We start from the raw sequence: 21,675 nt of genomic DNA on the forward strand, positions 1-21,675 counted from the left end.
GAGTGTTTGGATGACATTGTAAAGTGTGGTTAATCTAAGATGGAACTAGAGCATCTAGTCCTCTTGTGGCTGCACCAGAGGAACTGTGGGAAGGTGGAGTATGTAATCGGATGATCGGAGACATGCCAAGCCGCATTATCATCAGACTAAGCCATAGTTCAGCATTATGGCTTGTTTTAAAGCAGACTTAGGCAACTTTTTCAGACTGTGAGAACATCTGGCAAGTTAAGAAGGTGTCTTGGTCACCAGCACAAAGGCCATTTGTGTCATGGCAAATGGGACAAACTGTATGACCTTCCAAAAACAGAGCAAAGCAGAGGTGGTGTCTGAGTCTCAACAAATAATAACTCCTTTTAGAATGTCATCCCTGTAGCATTAGTCCCTTAGGAAAAAAAATTCCTTAGCGAAAGAAACATGTGTCTCTGCAATGTATTTAAAATGTAATGATTTGTCTGCTCTGTTTGCAAACCTACTAAAATCCAGATGTCACATACATTAAAAGCAATGTTTTAAATACCAAAATGTATTTTGATGGATATTCAATTTATCTTCCTCAAATAATCTTTCTCATGTGTAAATATATTTGTGTGTTTTGTATATTAATCATCATATTGAAATGGATATATTTCTTTGGGTAATATGTTTCTTTGCTGACTTCTTTAGAAAAACAGTGAGATTCCTCAAATCCCAAATTTTCTTACTGCTATTTGCATGCATAGACCAGTCAGTTCTTTTTGCATTTCAAGTTCTCAATAATTTATTCTGAAAAATCAACACACTTTCTATTTGTGCTTATATTCTAGTCAGTGAAAAACTACACCAAATGCCATGTCAGAAATGAGCAGATCTGCAATAAGCTGACTAGCTGTAAAAGTTGTTCGCTAAACCTCAACTGTCAGTGGGACCAGCGACAGCAGGAATGCCAAGCTTTGCCAGGTAAAAGGGAAAGTGCATTTCACTTTTAAAAATCATTGTTACAGAAATGGAAGGAAATTTCAGATTTACAATAACAATACAGCTTTCAAAATTCAGTGCATTGTGCCTTTAGCTAGTCCATGTAATCAGTGGAACCATGGTGAAACCCAGTATTTTTCTGATTTGGTTTTGATTGAAATCCAGTTATATTCCACTAGATAATGCTTAATTTTGGCTTGGATTTCTAAGACACCCATCTGCTGATATAAAGCATAACAGTGCATAGAACCTTATATAAACCAAAACTTTTTTATTCCCCTGAGATGACTTAGTGTTGACCCAACATATAAGCTGCGGACCTTGTCCCTAAGAGGGTGTGCAACCCCATTCAGGATTAGGTCAAGGTCCCCTTCCCCGAAGCCCGATCCGCCAACCAACAGGACCTCCGTCTTGTCTGGATTGAGTTTCAGTTTATTGGCCCTCATCCAGCCCATTACCTCGGCCAGGCACCGGTTCAGTACAGCCACTGCCTCATCTGGATTGGTTGAAAACGAGTGGTAGAGCTGGGTATCATCAGCATACTGATGATTCCACAGCCCACACCTCCTAATGACCTCTCCCAGCAGTTTCATGTAGATGTTGAATAGCAAGGGGGACAAAATGGACACCTGCAGAACTTCATGGCATAACTGCCATGGCGCAGAGCCATAGTCCCCCAGCACCACCAAAGCAGTGCCTCCAAGCTCCAGTCCCGCTAGCCTATCCAGAAGGATACCATGGTCGATGGTAGCGAAAGCCGCTGAGAGGTCCAGGAGAACCAACAGGGAAGCACTCCCCCGTCTCTCTCCTTGCACAGGTCAACCAAGGCTGATTCAGTACCGTACCCAGGCCTGAAGCCAGACTGAAATGGGTCCAGATAATCAGTTTCATCCAAGAGTGCTTGGAGTTGTCCCGCCACCACCCGCTCCAACACCTTGCCCAAAAATGGGATGTTGGCCACTGGTCTATAGTTAGTGGCCATCTCTGGATCCAGTGACGCCTTCTTCAGGACAGGATGGACTACCACCTCCTTTAAAGGGGCAGTACCCAGCCATCCCTCATTGGCATTGACCACTTCCAAGATCCAGGTCCCTATCCCGTGCTTGGCGTTGTTAATTAGCCAAGATGGGCAAGGGTCCAATAGGCAAGTGGTGGGACGTACTCGTCCAAGCACCTTGTCCACATCATCAGGCTGCAGTAACTGAAACTCATCCATCAATTTTGGACCAGACGGCGACATTGGTATCTCCCCAGAAGCCTCTGGGTCACTAGTGGAGTCCAGCTCGTGACGAATCTGAGCGATTTTCTCCCTAAAATGCTTGGCAAAGTTGTCACAGCGGGCCTTCAAGGTTGGTACCAGATCTTTCTCAGGGCCAGGATGAACCAGCCCTTGTACCACCCGAAAAAGCTCCGCTGGACGGCATTGTGAGGAGGCAATGGAAACGGAGAAGAATTTCTTTTTCACTGCCCTCACCACCACTGCATAGGCCCGATAATGGGCTCTTAAGTGTGTTCGGTCAGATTCATCCCGTGATTTCCTCCACCTACGCTCTAGACATCTCCCAACCAGCTTCATCGCCTGCAATTCAGGTGTATACCAAGGGGAAGAGTGGGCTCTGCCTGGCGGGAGAGGACGCTTAGGAGTGATCGTGTCAATAGCCCTGGTCATTTCCCCATTCCATAGTTCGACCAGAGCATCGACAGGAGCACCATTCTTGTCAACTGGAAACTCCCCCAGGGCCTTCAGGAATCCATCTGAATCCATCCGGCTCCATGGGCGGACCCACACAATTGGGTCCGCACCCTTACAGAGGGAAAGGCCGCTCTCAAGCACAAACCTCACGAGGAGGTGATCTGACCATGACAGGGGTGTTAGACACAAATCCTGCCCCGTCGACAAAACCAGGTCCAGAGTGTGTCCACGTTCATGGGTTGGGCCTGTGACATGTTGAGACAGCCCCATGGCCGTCATGGAGGCCATGAAGTCCTGAGCCGCCCTGGTCAGACCAGTCTCAGCGTGGAGATTGAAGTCCCCCAAAACCAACATCCTGGGGGTCCTCAACACCAGGTCCGAGACGATCTCCGTCAGCTCAGGCAGGGAGTCTGTTGGGCACAAGGGTGCATGGTACACCAACAGAATCCCCAGTCTGTCTCAGTCGCCCAACACCAAATAGAGGCATTCTAGCCCCGGCCTCGAAGGGACTGGAAGCCCCGTGTGGGAGATGGTAAACCAAAAGCAACCCCCTCCCCTCCAGGCGTGGACGGTGCTGAACTAGATACATGGGCAGGCACATTTGAGAAAGGGCAACATCCCCCCCCCCTCCTGCCCAGGTCTCTGATGCAAGCCAGGTCGGCCCCCTCATCCACAATCAGGTCGTGGATGAGGGACGATTTGTTGTGGACTGACCTGGCATTGAGCAGCAGCACTGTCAGGCCCGGGGGGCGGTTGACAAGACTACCTGGAACCCTCTGGCTGGGGGTTAACCATCTTTCCCTCCTTCTACGCAGACACGTTAAACCCCCACCGCTGTAACATCCATTGCCCACAATCACCGCAGTGGCAGCGCCCACGCGCTCCCCAGGTAACCCAACCGTCGACATGGCCAGGAACGACTCCGTAAAAACAAATTAAAATACAATAAAAATGTTAAAACAATATAAACTCCCCGTCTACCCTCAATATAAAATTCCACCCACCGAAAGAGTCCCTCGCCAACCCAGCCCCCGCACAGCCACGAACGGCCACAAACGGCAACCGCCCTTTGGCCACCAGCCACCGGCCCGAGGCCGTGTCCAGCGAGTTATTCACGGTGTTCTCCACTTTTCTCGGTATCCTGTGCCCCTAACCCCTGTGAATATGGATGGCTGACTATATGTGATCTGACTTATGCACAATTTTTTCTTTAAAACTTATTTCCATTATCTTAGGAATGGGACTCATTCATAACTTGAGGACTCCCTGGAATTGTACTTCACTAATTGGGAGTGTTAGGGCTACTATGTTGCAGTGATGTTTTTACAGTAAAAATGTATAAAATGTAGATGGTAGACTATCAACTGAACTGTATTCTAAAGAGTTAACCTTTAGGTCTAGTGCTAAATGTGATGTCTTCTTCTTTCATAACTACATTTAAACTTGTGTAACTCTTTACTAGCTCATCTATGTGGAGAAGGGTGGAATCATGTTGGAGATGCCTGCCTCCGTATAAACTCTAGTCGTGAAAACTATGATAATGCCAGACTTTACTGCTATGGCTTAAATGGGATTCTTGCTTCATTAACAACATCAAAGGAAGTAGAGTTTGTTTTGGATGAAATACAGAAGTATACTCTCCAGGTAATGTGAACATTTATTTCAGAAGTGCAAATGCAAATACAAGATGAGGATTTGTTTTATTAATTTTTAGAAATGTTGATAAAACTAGACAAATCTCAGAAGTATTTTCTCTAATGCATTTTGTGCTAATTCTCTTGAAGATATACTGGGATGCAGTTTTTGTACTTCATGTTGTTAAAAGTATCCTTTGTAACACAGGAATGAAGAGATGAGATAGAAGTTCTTGAATTAAACAAGGGAAACCTTATTAATATTAAAGGATTTACAGTTAAGCTCCAACCTCAGTGGGCTACATGCCCCCCCCCCCCCCGGAACCACATGCATCCCTGCTTCACCAGAAGTGTCTGTGTCACTATTGGAAGTGGCCATGTCATCAGGTTCCTAGCAATCCTACTGAAAAAGCAGCTGAGCAGTCTGTGTACCATGTTTTTCAGCAGGATCTATAGCAAACTAGTTGCTGTGGTGGCAGGTACCCAAGGAGAGGCTGCAATTAAAAAAACGTCAGAGCCTCATATGACCTGCAGGCCACATCTTCTGCATCCATGTTCTGTACCATTTTCATTCCTGTATCTGGACAAGCTCAGAGCCTTTGAATTGTAGTTAATTCTGCTGTTTACCCCTCATAATCACGAACCTGGTTGCATCCTCTTCCCAAGCTGAAAAGTCTTGGGTAGATGAGCTGTTGCAGTCATGAATGAAGCTGTTGGTTAATTGGGCCAAGGGAAAAAATCATAGATACATTTAGACTAGATGTAATGTTAGTGGCAAAAATAGAAAAGCAGAGGCAATGTAGGGGCTGTGATCTAACCAAATGTGGAACAGGTGTGTGTGTGTTGCAGGTACTTGCCCAGAACTTGCAGAGAGGAGACAGATGATATTCATTGATTTATTCAGTAAGACCTGACTGAATTGGCCCTCCCCTCCCCTCCCCTTCACTTCACATTGCCTCCAGTATGTATATGTCAGCCTGTCTCTCTTTCTTTCAGTTATACACAAACACACATGTAAACATGGACACATGCATTTATGCAGACACATGTATCTCCAAATACTTACACAAAGAATCTCATCAAATGCAAGAACACAGTCTGTGAGATCCTGTCATCTTGACAAATTTACTGACCAGAAAAATGGGCGTTTCGTTTTCTGGGTTTTCTGAAACTTTCAAAAGGTGACATCATACGAAGCATACTTGATGAAGTATTTCTTAAAATACAAAAATTCTATAAATTTGAGATAATCCACCTCTGGTATACAGCAAAGATAGACAAATGTATATACTTTAAAGAGATATCTTGGGTTAAATGATCATTTACTTATCAAACAGTTTTAATGAAATGTTATAGTGATTTATGCTTTATCTCACGTCTGATTTTCTCCTCTCAAAAAGTAATTTCTCTTTCATTTCTATCTATCAATCTCATCCCATTTATTCTGTGTCATTCTGAATGTGCCATCAGTTTCCAAAAAAGCTTGCTGAGATTTTCCTTGATTTTCCTTCATATTCTTGTTATTTCAAGCTCCAATTACAATGATTTAGGGCATTCATTTTCATTTAAATGATCTGCTTATTTCACCAAGTATGGTGGGGTTCACAGATGTAGGCAGAGTAGCAGAGAAATATGCTGATCGGAAATATTTGTATTCGTTTCTAATTACTGTACAAACCAAAATTCTATATGATTAATAGAAACTATTTGAAAATAAATAGTTTGTATAAATATGATTTAAATGAGGGTGGAGAGGATTTTACTTAGAAATTCTGTATCAGCAAAATATAATTTTGTAGATGGCTAAATATGAATAATTGATGCTGTATAAATTATTGGTTTTTGTCTGGTCTTTATGCTTGTTTTCATCATGATAATCACCACTCTCAGTATCATTGCTTGACCAAAGGCAGCAAGATTATCTATTTAGTTTTATCTATCTATTATCTAAACAATGGGTTTAATGTGAAATCTTAACTGTCTAGATTCTTTGGAAGAATTGAAATAGTTGCAACCTCTCGAAAGTGAAGCATTTGTAGTTATACAATTAGAAATATTGTTTTGATTAACCTTCTGTACTATTATTAAGTTGGAAAGGCAGTTGTCAGTATATGCTCTCCCTGAGACATACAATCACTTCTACTAGCAGGAAGAACAGAGTGGGAAGAAATTACTTTAAGGTGTGTTTAGCTCACAGAAGACATCAAATAACATTTTAGTTTTTGGGCAGTAACCCATATTTATTTAACATTTAAAGAAACAGAAGTATTTAAGGCAGTTTACGGTTAAAATATTAGTTCAAACATAATAAGCAACAAAAGAAAAGGAACAGTTGAAAGAACAGCAGCTAAGACAAGCATTGATCAGCATTTCAATAAGCTAGACACTTTTATCACCAGATGTTTGAAATAGTAAGAATATCTGCATTCTTTTTCCTCCTGGACCTGTGCAAACCTCTTCCTTAATTCTAATAATAAGCCATGATGAGCAAGGGACAAGCATACCGGGCAGTCTGCAGTTCATGATGAATCTAAGTAACTTTATCATCAAAAGGCTGTACAAATTAATTGCAGTGAGCTACCAAGGGTTCCATAGTTTCTTTCTCTGGCCCAGATGGTAGTACACCATGAACCACTTGGAAACCCTGTGATGGACAACACTGAGAAGACATAGTGCTTGTGGAAAAGACCTGCCTCTTTGCCACCCTCACCACTACATAGTAGGCTCGACAGTGAGCTCTATCCCTGGTTCAGTTGAACTCAGCACAAGTTTTTCTCCACCTCACCCCTCTTGCTTCATTGCCCTCAACTCAGGTGCATACCACAAAGCTGGCTGGGCTCTGCCCAAGGTAAGAGGGTGATTGCCTGAGCCATCTCTGTATTCCACATAGCATCCTGGGGTTTGACAGGAGCACCAGCAACACCAAGTCTGAGACCACCTCTGTAAGCTCAGGCACGGAATGATGGGCAGCAGGGTGGGCAGTACGTCAGCAGAATCCCTAATCCCTGGAGTGCCCAGCACGAGTTACAAATAGTCAAGATCTGTGCCCAAGTGAGCAGGAAACCTAAAGTGGGAGATCATATTCTTATAGACCGCTGGCACCCCCCCCCCCCCCCGGACTCTTGAGTTGATGCTGGCACTATATGTAATGTGAACTGGTCTTTGGACTCACAGGGAACCAGGGAAGAGTTAATACCATAATGATTAACTGTTATAAATCTGGGTGCCAGCTCAGCACAAATCTGGCACCCAAGGTCTTGGGAGTTATCCTTCTCCCCTTGTGATGTATTTTGAGAAATTATCAGAAATTATGGCCTCAGGTATGCTGGAGATAACAGTAATGACTGGTTAATGCCCTACTCCTGGAATAGATGGTTGGCCCCAAGGACTGGCAGATGGAGCATCACCTCCCAGGTGAGTTGACCCACAAGGCAAGGATGAAGGCCAGGGAACATAGAAGCTTTTTGTTCCTCTTTGGGGGATCCATGCTGCTGTCTGCTATCTGTGTTGAAGAATGTTGTGAAGCCCTGTTCATCCTGCCTTTGTTGCAGGTAGAGTTTCTGTGTTTAGCTTTGTTGTTTTCTAGTCTGAGTGGGCCAATAAGAACCTGGGATCAGGGGTCCTTGATTGGCTGGTAATTGTACTATTTCTGCTTTCCAACTCCCCTTGTCCTTTCCCTATTTTACCCTATTTTATTCTGTTTGGTCTGTATGTTTTAGTGCCCCACATCCCTATATTTTATCATTTTTAATAAATTTGTTTTGTTCCCCAAGCTTGAGTTGTCAAGTGCTGAATCCAGTGCTCGGTACAGGAATTGAGGGGCCAGGATAATTTTGCGTGGGATTTTGCCCCATTTGCTGGAGGAATGGGGAATCCCTGGTGGGTTCCTCTTACACTATACTGAGTAACTAGGTGGGCACAGCTGGAAGAGAGTAACCCCTTCTGTTTTACCCATCCAGGTCTCAGTAATGCAAGCTATGTCAGCCCCCTCATACACAATCAAGTCATGGATGTAGGAGAGCTTATTCTGGGCTGATGTGGCATTCAATAGCAGCATCACCAAGCCCAAGGGCAAGTTGGTGAGGCTGCTGGGAATCATCCACTGGGGGGGGGGGGGATCAGAAGAAAGGATAGCTGTAACGTATCTAGCTCCTCATCCACTGCCTTGATCCCCCAACATCATTCTCTATGCATGACCACAGTAATGGGGGCACCCCCTTGCTCCCCAAAGTTACCAAAATCACCCAGAGATGTATTAAAATGTTAATGGTGGAAAACAGCTATATTGGGTTAAGCTCTGTTCCCATGCTTGCACAAGTATATCCTGGGTGGGCAGGATTATTCATCCTAAATGAAAAGTCTCTCGTTTACCCATGTTTTGATGTCTTGCTATTTCTGTCATTCTCTCATCATCTGTAGTGACTAGATTGTCTGTTCCCACCAGGCTCTGGTATTCTACATCTTTGTTTGCGGAATGTTGTTGCCTCTGATCACTCTGTCTCTGTGTGTGTGGGTGGGAGTGTCTATATGAGAGAGCGAGAGCGAGAGCAAGCATATGCAGGCTGGAGCCCATGTGTCCATCATTCCATATATCCATATCTACTCTGATGCGGAATTTTGGGCAGTTGCCTTCCCATTTTGCTTGGTGTATCTCCCTGATTATCTGTGATCAAAACTAAATGTCATCATAATTGCATAGTCTGTAACTGAAGCTTGGGGGATTAGAGTAAGTGCACATTACCCACATTTAGATTGGAACCACTCTGCATAAAAAGGTCCCAATCTCCTCTCACAAATTTTCTTGAACTCCTGCCCAGGTGGAGTTCAAGGCGGAAAAAGGTCTTAACTGGCATCATTGAAAACTTCCCCCACTTTTTTTTAACTATCCTTGCATGGAGGGGTTTGAGTGGCAGGTCCCCCCCCCCCCCCGGGTTGCCCCCCCCTTTTTTTAAAAAAAAAGGGGTTTTTTTTTTAAAAGGGGGGGGGGGGGGGGACTGAACTCGCTACATATCACATGATTAGTGTAATATGTAGTTTGGCTCTGAATGGGACACATCCTTGTGCATATTACTTTTAATCTTAAAAGATCAGGAACAATCAGCTACTTTCTAAAGTTCAAGTGGAAGAGCAAATTTAGTTTTGGGTTCAAACAAAGAATGTGGAAAATATAACATCACACATTTTTGTCACTACTGTGTTCCTGGTGTGAAATATTAGGTTAGACAGCTGCTCAGACTCAACAATAAGTAGCTTATACACCAGTCTTCTAGAGCAAATGTAAAAAAGAAAGATGCTTTGGTAGGTCACTGATACACAAGAAGCATTGGCAGAACTTAAAGTTGATTCCTAAATTGCTAGGAAATGTCTGCTTCAGCAGTGATTAACTTAATACAGTACTTATTTTCCTTTTTTTCCTCCTTTCTCTGTTTTTTTTGGGGGGGGGAGGGCTTTTGATAATTATGTATTTATTTGATCAATTTTTCTTTGGTAGTTAGTGTACAATAAGGGGAACAGTCCTGTGCTTGTACTGAATGTCCTTTTAGTTTTGTGATAGGAAAACCAGTTTAGAGCAGAGTTAAACTGCAGCAGTTTGGGAAGACATAACAAAGGAGCTGAAAATATTAATTTGATTAAGCATACTATTCCAGTATGGGCAAATTGCTATTGAAGTATTTGAAGTAATACAGAAGTGATTGTGCAGACTGTGCGTGCTGTAATTAAATGCCTATTGGATTCACATGGTCTTTTCATTTTACTTCACAGAAAATCTCACCTTGGGTGGGTCTACGCAAGATCAACATCTCCTACTGGGGATGGGATGATATGTCTCCCTTTACGAACACCACATTACAGTGGCTTCCTGGAGAACCAAATGACTCTGGATTCTGTGCCTATCTTGAAAGAGCTGAGGTTGCAGGTCTGAAAGCAAATCCATGTACTGCCATGGCTGATGGTCTTGTATGTGAGAAACCTGTTGGTAAGAAAGTGTACCATACTGCAAATATTACTTCTGGAACAATTTGGTACATTACAATGGTTTAATATTTTTATAATGGATAGAAGGGATGTTGGAAAGCATATAGTCATGGTTATTTATGCTAATTTTTGAAGTTAGGTAGGACAGGGGGAATATATGCTAACTTTTATATGCTAAAAATCTATATTTGATAATATACCATACTATTTGAGTAATGTCCAATGCAGAATGCAGTATTGAGGCTTATGGAGTTTATTTATTTATTTGTTACGCTTATATATTGTCCCATAGCCCACAGGCTCTCTGGGTGGTTTACAAATTTTAAAACATACAAACAATCAATAAAATCAATAAAATCAATCTTAGGGTCCAGGTAGCTATATATAAGAAGAGGCACTCCTGTAGATAACCTAGCTCCAAGCCATTTAGGGCTTTAAATATTAAATATTTGATGTGATTAATGTTAACACTCTGAATCGGGCCTGGAATTTAGTTGGTAACCAGTGAAGTTAATAGAGGAGTGGCATTATATGTTCATATCGGCCAGTCCTCATCAGCAGCCTTGCTGCCCTATTCTGTATCACTTGGAGTTTCTGGACTATCTTGAAAGACACTTCCAAGTGTGTTATAATAATCCAAATGAGAGTCTACCAGAGCATGGTTAGTGCTGTTAGGTCCTGCCTGTCCAGATAGGAGCATAGCTTAAGCTGATAGCAGGTGCTCCAGCCACTGAATCTAGTTGGAAATTCAGCATTGATTCAGGATCGAGGAGCACCCCCAAGGAATGAACCTTGTCCATTAGGGGAAGTGCAATCCATCTAGAACAGGGGTGATGTCATCCATCTGGATAGTAGATCCTCCCACCAACAGCATCTCTGTCTTATCTGAATTAAGCTTCAGTTTTTTTGACTTCATCCAATCGATCCCCAAGCCCAGACACTGATTCAGAACGGCCATTGCTTCACCTCCTTGTATGACATCTCAGCCTACATCTCTGGATAACTTCCCCAGCAATTTCATGTAAATGTTAAATAGCATGAGGGATAAAATAGAGCACTTCAGCACTCCATGGCATAACTGCCATGGCATAGAGCAGTAATCTCCCAGCTCCACCTTCTGGAATAAGCTGGTTAAGTACCAGCAGAACCACTGCAAAGTAGTGCTTCAAACTCTCAACCTAGCCAGCCTATCCAGAAGGATATTATGGCCGATGGTATTGAAAGCTGCTGAGAAGACCAGGAAACGAACAGGGTCATATGCTCCTTGTCTCTCTTCAGGCAAAGGTCATCCCACAGGGCAATCAAGGCAGCATCCATTCTGAGCCTGGGCCTAAAGCCCAGTTGGAATGGATCAAGATGGTCCTGTTCCTGGACCTGTTCAGTCACAAACAGCTCAAACACTTACCCAGGAAGGAGACCACTCCCTTCTTCAAAGAAGCATTTACTGGCTCCTGGCTGTTCAGTCACTAACAGTTCAAACACTTGCCCAGGAAGGGGACCACTCCCTCCTTCAAAGAAGCATTTACAGGCTCCTGGACCCAGCTCTTTGAAGCTCTTTCAAGAAGCTTGTGGCATTTTCATTGCTGCTAGAAGCCATTTTTTTAGCTTTTAATATTAAGCAACTGTGAATCAACCCTGATAAAAGTTAGCAGGAGGTCCTTCCTTTAAAAAAACAAATAATAAGGAATTTTATGTGGCAGACAATTGAAAAAGTGTTGAGAATAATGCTTGTTAGGTATAAACCCTGACTACATAAAAAGTTATTTGTAGATCCATTTCACATAGGGTGAAAGCCATTGTGGCATAAACCACAATTTATAGATTAGGATTGTGCTAACCAGCCCATTGGCCATATTTTGTATAGGATGGTGTGGGTTAATCAAAGTCATGTTAGGTAAAAATAATCTTTTAGAATGGGAAAAATAAGGCCTAATATATACTTCTGCTGGCTGTGGAAATTACTCTGTTCTCTTGATTCACAGTTATTTCTTATTGAAAGAAAATTAAACACCTCTGCTTCTTTGTTGTTTAGTTATACAGGTTGTTGTGTTTGGATTTCATGGGCAAAACATGTTACTAAGGGAGATAGAATGCATTCTGCTGTGAAAATGTTCTCCTTAATGTATTAAAAATGCTCCTCTTGTGTTCTCTTTGCATTTGTACTCACTGCAAATATATATGCCAGGGGGCAGATGCTCACTTGACAAATCACACACTTAGACAAAATGCACACTGTTTAAGGGGGAATATATCACCAGTGAAGTAAATAACTATTGTTTATGCACTATTTAACAAAAGCAGTAGAACAAGAAGGCCATAGATTATTATACTTATTAAAGCATGTTAAGTCATATTGTTTCACAGTGTATGTAACTAAATAGACTTTTGGATCTTAGATGTCACATATACTAATAACTCAATCCAAGTAACATAATTTGTAGTTTATATTTTCCATTAGAAAAAATATAGCTGAGGTTTGCTGAATAGAAGAAATTGTGTGAAATGGTGTACATTCAGTTTTTCAAAAACAATACTGCATATACCAGTATGCAAGCGTTACCTGAAAACATTCCAAATAAAGAAAAGGAAACAACATTTGTACTTAATAATATGTACTCAAATTGCATAAACCAATTTAAGAAAAATACTGATTTTCTACTTTTTATTTTCTTTCTCATTTAGTTAGTCCAAATCAAAATGCTAGACCCTGCAAAAAACCATGCTCCTTAAGGACAACGTGTTCCAACTGCACAAGCAGTGGCATGGAGTGCATGTGGTGTAGCAGCACAAAACGTTGTGTCGACTCAAATGCCTACATAATCTCCTTTCCATATGGACAGTGCCTAGAGTGGCAGACTACCACCTGTTCTCGTAAGTATTCGCAAGAAATTAGCATGCTAATTGTGGAACATAGTAGAAGTGCGAAGATGGCAGGCACAGTTGGTAAGAGGGACCATGCTTTCTTCTAGGATATTACATTATTCTCTCCCCTTCCCTGGTTTATTGTCCTCCCTGTAATGGTGCTTATTCAGTCCTCATGGAGCTGTTTTTGGTATTTTCACCTTATTTTAACCTAATCATGTCTTTGTAGTTCTGCAAATTTTGGAGTTACACTAAACCTGCTTGGCCTTTTTCTTGTGTGTTGTTGGTTGCCTTTACTGCTTGTTACACTTTCTGCCTAGACTGTCCATCAGTTGGACTCTTCCTAAACTGATAGTTTACTCTGGACTTTTGTCTGTTGAATCTTGTATTGTTAAAAATCTGCAGTAGACCTGAACATTAGCCTTATAGATCATGGATTATTGTTTGTCATAATCTGAATACTCTTGCCTTTGATTGCCCAGAAAGCCTTCCAGCCTGAACATTTAATGACTTTTAAGACTCTTATTTTGCCTTGATTCCTATAGATCAGATATTTCCAATGCAGATTCTGTTACTGGACCTGATATCTGACAGTGTGCATGTTTCCTAGGCCTGTTTTCCGAACCAAGACTTGCCTGGAGCCTTTTTTGACTATAAGTTCTGAGGCGAAAACATGAGACTCCTTCTTGTCTAATGGTTTCTTGCATCTCTTGACCTATTTTCACTTGGACCCAACAGTGTGAGTTCCCAAATTATGGAATGCCTAGTCATGACTTCTATCTGTATTCTAATACTATATACTGTTCCTATCATCTAGGCCTCTATGGCCTGCTTTATATTTGAATCTCTGTAACTTGGCCAGTCAGGCTTGGACTCCTACCATGTAGCAATCTCATCAAAGATTCTACCCCAAGAGCAGGACCTCTGCCTGACTGCAACTATTCTTGACTCTGAAACTGAGTAAGCTCTGGTTCTAAGACTGAAGATCCTCCTGAGAAATTCACTATTTTTGCTTTGCAATTCTAGCTGTGAATCATCTTAAACTGTGAACTACAGCCAGTTTTTGAACCTTGTATCATGACTCTTACTAATTCCTTTGAACCTCTAATGGTGTAGAGTTAAATTCTTGCTTCTGGACTGCTCATTAATCTAAGCCATGGGCCATTGGTGCTCATGCTAACTTATTTGTAACACCTAAGCTTAATTGCTTGACTTCTGAATGTCAGTGTGTCACTTGACTTGCCTTTAAATAAAGCGATGTCACTGAACCTATGCCTTTGCCATCCCGTCGTGCAATGAAGAAGCTAGGCAGTTCCTAACACGTATGGGATTTTTTTCTGAGGCACCCAGAAAGCTTTGGCTATTTGATAATAGTCAAATATCAGCGATAGTAATTGTGTATACTAATAGAAAATTTGTCTCCAAGTGTGAGTCCTTATGCAGGCAAAATAGGCAAGTTGACTGTTCCCAGACAGATGACATCCTTAATTCCTTGTGCTACTGGGTTGGGACTTATACAATTCTCTGGAATCACTAACAAATCAGAAAAACATTGCAGATGATAAAGAAGTCCAGGCAATGGAATATGTTGGCACCGAAGTAGTGTTTCTGTTGGTGTTGTTGTTGCTTGTTGCTAGGCACAAAGTCATGTCCAACCCATCACAACTCCATGGACAACGTTCCTCCAGGATTTCCTGTCCTCCACCATCCCCCAGAGTCCACTTAAGCTCACACCGACTGCTTCAGTGACTCCATCTAGCCACCTCATTCTCCGCTGTCCCCTTCTTCTTTTGCCATCTATTGTTCCCAGCATTAGGGTCTTCTCCAGTGAGTCCTTCCTTCTCATTAGGTGGCCTAAAGAGTATTTGAGTTTCATCTTCAGTATCTGGACTTCTAAAAAGTAGTCAGGGTTGATCTCCTCTAAGACTGACTGGTTTGATCTTCTTGCAGTCTAAGGGATTCACAGGAGTCTTCTCTAGCACCACAATTCAAAGGCCTCAGTTCTTCAGCACTCAGCCTTCCTTATGGTCCAGCTTTCACAGCCGTACATTGCAACTGGGAAAACCGTAGCCTTGACTATACGCACTCTTGTTGACAGCGTAATGTCTCTGCTTTTTAGTATGCTGTCTAGATTTGCCATAGCTTTCCTCCCAAAGAGCAAGTGTCTTTTAATTTCTTGGCTGCAGTCCCCGTCTGTGGTGATCTTGGAGCCCAGGAAAATAAAATCTGTCACTACCTCCATTTCTTCCCCATCTATTTGCCAGAAAGTGATAGAACTGGATGCCATGATCTTAGTTTTCTTAATGTTGAGTTTCAAGCCAACTTTTGCACTCTCCTCCTTCATCCACATTAAGAGGCTCTTTAGTTCCTCTTCACTTTCTGCCCTTAGAGTGGTATCATCTGCATATCTGAGGTTGTTGATATTTCTCCAGGCAATCTTAATTCCAACTTGTGGTTCAACTAGCCCCACCTTTCTCATGATGTGCGTGGCAGGGTGACAGTATACAGCCTTGCCGAACTCCCTTCCCAATTTTGAACCAATCAGTGGTTCCATGTCCATTTCTCCCTGTTGTTGTTGTTGTTGTTGTTATTGTTATTATTATAACATTTCTATGCTGCCCCTTGCCGAAGCCTCGGGGCGGCTTACAACACAATAAAATACATTGAAATACAATAGCACATAATAAATTACCATTAAATACAAAAATACAAAAAATACATTGAGTTACAAACATAATAATATAAAATTAAAATTATCAGTATAAAATAAGTAAATAAATAATATAGGAGGAGAAAAGAGAAGGAAGAAGAAGTTGCCCTGGCTAGATCATATATTTTAACGATTAAAATGATGTTTAAATAAAAAGGTCTTTACCTGGCGCCGAAAAACCAGTAACGACGGTGCCAGGCGGACCTCTTTGGGGAGTGAATTCCATAGGTTGGGCGCCACCACAGAGAAAGCCCTCCTCCGAGTACTTACTCTCCTAATTTCTTTCATGGAGGGTTCCCGGAGAAGGGACTTTCCCGCAGATCTCAAAGGGCGGTCGGGCATATACGGACGTAAGCGCTTGTTCAGGTAGCCCGGACCCAAGCCGTTTAGGGCTTTATAGGTCATAATCAACACCTTGAATTGGGCCCGGGCTTCAATGGGAAGCCAGTGAAGCTGACGGAGGACTGGAGTCATGTGAGCATAACGCCCCGTCCCCGTCAGCAACCTGGCAGCTCTATTTTGCACCAATTGAAGTGTTCAGACTGTCTTCAGGGGAAGCCCCACGTAAAGCGCGTTACAGAAGTCTAGGCGGGAAGTCACCAGCGCGTGTGTCACCGTCGCCAGGCAGTCGAACTCCAGGTAGGGGTGCAGCTGATTAATCAGCTGAAGCTGAAGGAAGGCACTCCTCGCCACCGCTGTCACCTGAGCTTCCAAAGAAAGCTCCGGGTCGAGGAGTACTCCTAAGCTGTGGACCTTATCCCTAAGAGGGAGTGTTGCACCATTCAGGACCAGGTCAACTCCACCCTCTCCAAAGCCCGATCCGCCAACCAACAGGACCTCCGTCTTGTCTGGGTTGAGTTTCAGTTTATTGGCCCTCATCCATTCCATTACCTTGGCCAAGCACGTCATGTAGGTTTCTCAAGAGACAAATAAGCTGGAATACTATGTCTTCCACTAGCTTTGTTGTTGCTCAGTCTTCCTAAGGCCCATTTGACTTCACATTCCAGGATGTCTGGCTCGAGGTCAGTGACGACCTCATCGTGGTTATCAGGGACATTAAGATCTTTCTTGTATAGTTCTTTTGTGTAATCTTGCCACCTCTTCTTAATCTCTTCTGCCTCTGTTAGGACCCTGCCGTTTTGTTGCTTTATCATGCCCATCTTTGCATGAAACGTTCCCTTCATATCTCCAATTTTCTTGAAGAGATCTCCGGTCCTTCCTATTTTATTGTTTTCATCTGTTTCTTTGCACTGTTCAAGAAAGCATTCTTATCTCTTCTAGCTATTCCCTGGAATTCTGCATTCAGTTGGGTATATCTTTCTCTTTCTCTCTTGCCGTTTGCTTCCCTTCTTTCCTCAGCTATTTTTAAAGTTTTCTCAGTCAACCATATTGCTTTCTTGCATTTCTTTTTCTTTGGGATGGTTTTAGTTGCTGCCTCTTGTACAATGTTGTGAACCTCCATCCATAGTTCTTCAGGCACTCTGTCTATCAGATCGAATCCCTTAAATCTATTTGTCATCTCTACTACATATTCATTAGGAATATGATTTAGGTCATACATGATTGGCCTAGTGCTTTTCCCTACTTTCTTCAATTTAAGGCTAAATTTTGCAAGCAGAAGCTCATGATCGGAGCCACAGTCAGCTCCTGGTCTTGTTTTCACTGACTGTATAAAGCTTCTCCATCTTTGGCTGCAGAACACATAGTCATTCTGATTTCTGTGTTGACCCTCTGGTGATGTCCATGTGTAGAGTCGTCTCTTGGGTTGTTTGTTATGACCATCATATTCTCTTGACAAAATTCTACCAGCCTGTGCCCTGCTTCATTTTGTACTCCAAGGCGAAACTTGCCTGTTATTCCAGTTATCTTTTGGTTTCCTACTTTAGCATTCTAATCCCCCGTGATGGTAAGGACATCATTTTTCGGTGTTAATTTTGAAAGGTGTTGTAGGCCTTCATAGAACCGCTCAACTTCAGCCTCTTCAGCATCAGTGGTTGGGCATATATTTGGACTACTAAGACATTTATTTATTTATTTATTTATTTATTTATTTATTAATTAAAACATTTATATGCTGTCCTTTGCCACAGCCTCAGGACGGCTTACAAAAATGTTGAATGGATTCAAACTGAGAGCATTCTGTCATTTTGGAGATTTTATCCCAGTACTGCTTTTCCTACTCTTTTATTGACTATGAAGGCTACTCCATTTCTTCTGAGAAATTCTTGCCCGCAGTAGTATACCTGATGGTCATCCGAATTAAATTCACCCATTCCTGTCTATGTTAGTTCACTGATTCCTAAGATGTTGATGTTCAGTCTTGTCATTTCTTGTTTGATTACATGCAGCTTGCCTTGATTCATGGATCTTACATTCCAGGTTCCTATGGAGTATAGACCTTTGCAGCATCAGATTTTCCTTTCACCACCAGATACGTCTGCCACTGAGTGTCCTTTCAGCTTTGACCCAGTCACTTCATTCTTTCTGGCGCTACTGGTACTAGCCCTCTGCTTTTCTCCAGTAGCACATTGGACACCTTCTGACCGGAGGGGCTCATCTTCCAACTTGGTACTTGCCCTCTGGTATTCTCCCTGGGGTTTTCATGGCAAGGATACTGGAGTGGGTTGTCATTTCCTTCTCCAGTGGATCACTTTTTGTCAGAGCTCTCTGCTATGACCTGTTCTTGGGTGGCCCTGCACGGCATAGCTCATAGCTGCATTGCACTACATAAGCCCCTTCACCATGGCAAGGCAGTGGTGTACCAGCTTATAAAGAGGGGAGTGCTTACTAAGGCCATTATTAATTCTTAAGGTCTGACAAGTGACTCAGCTAGGTGTGAATTAATAAAGTCATGGAAAAGAACTTCTGAAGAAGTGTGTAGATTTGACATTCTTTGGTATCTGTGCTTTGTGATTTTAATAATATTGTAAGGCTAGGCTACTCTAGTGAGCTACAGTGAATTGTTAGTGCTCAGGATTTAGAGCCTACTTTGGTTAAGAAAGGACACAAAGGCATACAATATTGTTCTCTGGCAAGTGGCAGTTGGTAAGGAAGCTTCTGGATTGGCTATTATTTAAAGCCCAAGCCTTGGCCCTTGCCTGGCCAGTCTTTTGCAACAGTTGCAGCTAACTACTGACAAGAAGTGTGCTTGTTTTGTTTCTTCCCTTCTGAATAACCTGAGTAGAAACATATAGACAATTGTTTTGGGTGATAAAAATATAATTTAACATCCTACTTTTCAGATTAGCAAAACACTTTCTGCCTTCTGCCTTCTCTGCTTCTGACTCCCTTTTCTGTTCCAAGTTTCTAGCCAGCCACCAGTCCTGAGCTACCAGACGATTCCCTGTATAGTTCTAATTTTTCGTGTGGTTAGTTACATGCCTAACTTGTCCTAATCTGGATGGCTCAGGGGGCAAAAACCCTACAGCTACTTCTAAGAGTCCCGAGGACTCTGACAGAAAGTCATCTGCACAACTTACAATTTTTTAGAACTGAAGATACCAAAGGAATGTGCTTCAGAATTTGGAAGGGATGGTGCATCAAGCTATATATTTAAAATAAGTTTTGGTGCATCTAGTTGAAGGCCATCCAGCTTTCTTATATTCAGGAAAGGACAACAAAACAAGTGTGTTTAATTTAGTTGTCATTTGAGACAGGTCTATAAAATTTTATATTAAATGAATCTAATGGGATTTGTTGCATGTCACTTCAATATTCTATAGGATTTCTCTCTGAAATTGTATCTTCTATCCAGCCAATAAAAAAATACATTTCCATAAAAATTTTTATTAGACCAAGCCATTTAGAATTGTCAGTGCAAACAAACAAACAAACAAAAAAGAATATTCACATAAAATAATTTCTATGTTTCCTATGAATTACATCTAATCATTTTGGTAAATGATTTTATTTAATTCTTGATTGTTTGCACAGAAAATGTGTATCCATCTATTTATAGAATAAGAATGGGAAGAATACTGTGTCACTTTGTTCAGCAGAACATTTTATTAAAATCTGCTATGGGTATTTGGTAACATCACAAATGGCTGGTACGAGATAAAACTTTCCACATAAACTGTGTGGATGTGGGGGTGACATGGTTATTTTTATAGCCAAGAAGGAAAATAAAACTATGGGGTTTCTTTGGTTAGCTGTATTAGATAGGGATCATATGGTACTTTATATTCCCAGGTGAGAGACCAGATCCCTCAGACTGGGGAAGCTGTGCTCGAATCCCCCTCCCCTTGCAGCTGGTGTGGAAAGAACCATGCCAGCTGTTTTGCAGAGGCTGGAACACTGCTGTTGGAGAGGGAGGGGAATCAGTGTCTCCAGAATACAAGATATCCTGATGGCACTTAAGCATCCTTTGCTCTTCCTTTAGAGTGCCACAGCTAGATGGTCAAAGTCAGCAGTCTGGCTGAATTAGAGAGTGGGAGAAGCAGGAATGTAGGGACCACAGCTGTCACTTTCCCTGGCTCAGAACCAACTGCTCAAAAGTCTCAGAGTTACAGGCATTGGTGGTGCTATCTGTAGAGTTGTGCCTTCATTCATTTAGTCTACCAGGAAATTATCTTTGTTCTTTGTTGCTGTTTCAGGCTTTGCAACTGGGAAGATAAGCTTATGCTTGACTTATAAACACAGGAAAGGACACATCTATTTTTTTACCTGTGTTATTCTTTCCTTCCAATTTTAACTGGCACTACTCCACTTTCACCACTTTTGAGGTACTTATATAATGATACCATGTCCCCCTTCGGTCTTTTCTTGATATTATCCTCTGTTCTTTTTTGGATGTAAGGGACAAGATGCAGGAAGGGAGGAAATGCTTAGGAAAGCCTGTGAGTTTCTGCTGTTTATTTTGCTTCCTTTGTGTTCTGCATATGCAGATCCCTTTCCTCCAATTGTGTTACCAGTTATTAACTATTCTTCATATTCCAAAGTTGACTGTGCACCTGTCTTATTCTATAGATTGATCTTGTTTTTTTAAAGGTAGTAGCAGTAGTGGTGGAATGAGTAGTTGTAAGCCTTCATGCACAAACTATCAATATTATAGTGTTATGTATTTATATTTATATGATGTTGTATGGCTATTAGGATCAGTGAAATGTGCTGTTTTGGTATTTAGATTTCTTGTCACTTTATTTTCTGTTAATTGCTTTGAGCACAATATACCTGTCGAAAATTCAGTATATAATAAACTGACTATAACTATTCAATGTAAAGAACTAAATGGTGGCATTTACATGGACATTTGTGTTTTGGAGCTCTCCACTTTAGTTTGTTCCATTTCTGATTAAGTATTTTCTGTTGGTTGCCTTATTATTTATTTATTTATAGCATTTTTATGCCGCCCCCATCACAGAAAGCCTCAGGGCGGCTTATACCAGCTTGTTATTTTGCAGAAATGATTTTGTAATATTGAGTAGCACAGCACACGTCCCTTTGAAAATAAAGCTTAAGTTTTCATATTCACGTGCACTTTGAAAGTGCACTAGAATTTGCAATTTCTGTCAGAGCAACATTACGGTTGTTGACTCTGGATTTAGCTTGCCATTATTGACTTTAAGGGAACACAATGCCCTCCAGAACAGCAGGGATGCTAAACCATTATGCAGAAATAATAAACTATAGAATTTAGAATAGCAACATCCTGTCCTGCTATTATATAAATGCATTTTAAAAAATTCCTGATGCTGTATAGTATTCACTTCTTGAGAAAGAAAACCAAGGTGCTAACTGAATATTTCTTGGCAGTAATCCATTTTCCTCCATGAAACTGAAAGGTTGCTTGGAATACCAATACATCTGATTATATAGAATATTCTTGAATAGAAATTATCACCTGA

General features: G+C 41.7%; 1 protein-coding gene across 4 annotated transcripts in view; it reads left to right on the top strand.

The window, feature by feature from the left end:
• The window catches only part of ATRNL1 (attractin like 1), a 619,481-nt gene that overhangs the window by 138,876 nt on the left and 458,930 nt on the right, over nt 1-21,675 (top strand). For all 4 annotated transcript variants that reach the window (XR_006415620.1, XM_044439583.1, XM_044439591.1 and 1 more), the window contains exons 14-17: nt 804-936; nt 4,110-4,291; nt 10,045-10,258; nt 12,940-13,128. Coding sequence is in view for 3 of the 4 variants with exons in the window: in XM_044439583.1 (XP_044295518.1) it covers nt 804-936; nt 4,110-4,291; nt 10,045-10,258; nt 12,940-13,128 (718 nt within the window). In the remaining variant the exon portion in view is untranslated. The remainder of the gene's footprint in view (nt 1-803; nt 937-4,109; nt 4,292-10,044; nt 10,259-12,939; nt 13,129-21,675) is intronic.

This window comes from Varanus komodoensis, unplaced genomic scaffold, assembly GCF_004798865.1.
Source record: "Varanus komodoensis strain SLA01 unplaced genomic scaffold, ASM479886v1 scaffold1, whole genome shotgun sequence".
Taxonomy (NCBI): domain Eukaryota; kingdom Metazoa; phylum Chordata; class Lepidosauria; order Squamata; family Varanidae; genus Varanus; species Varanus komodoensis.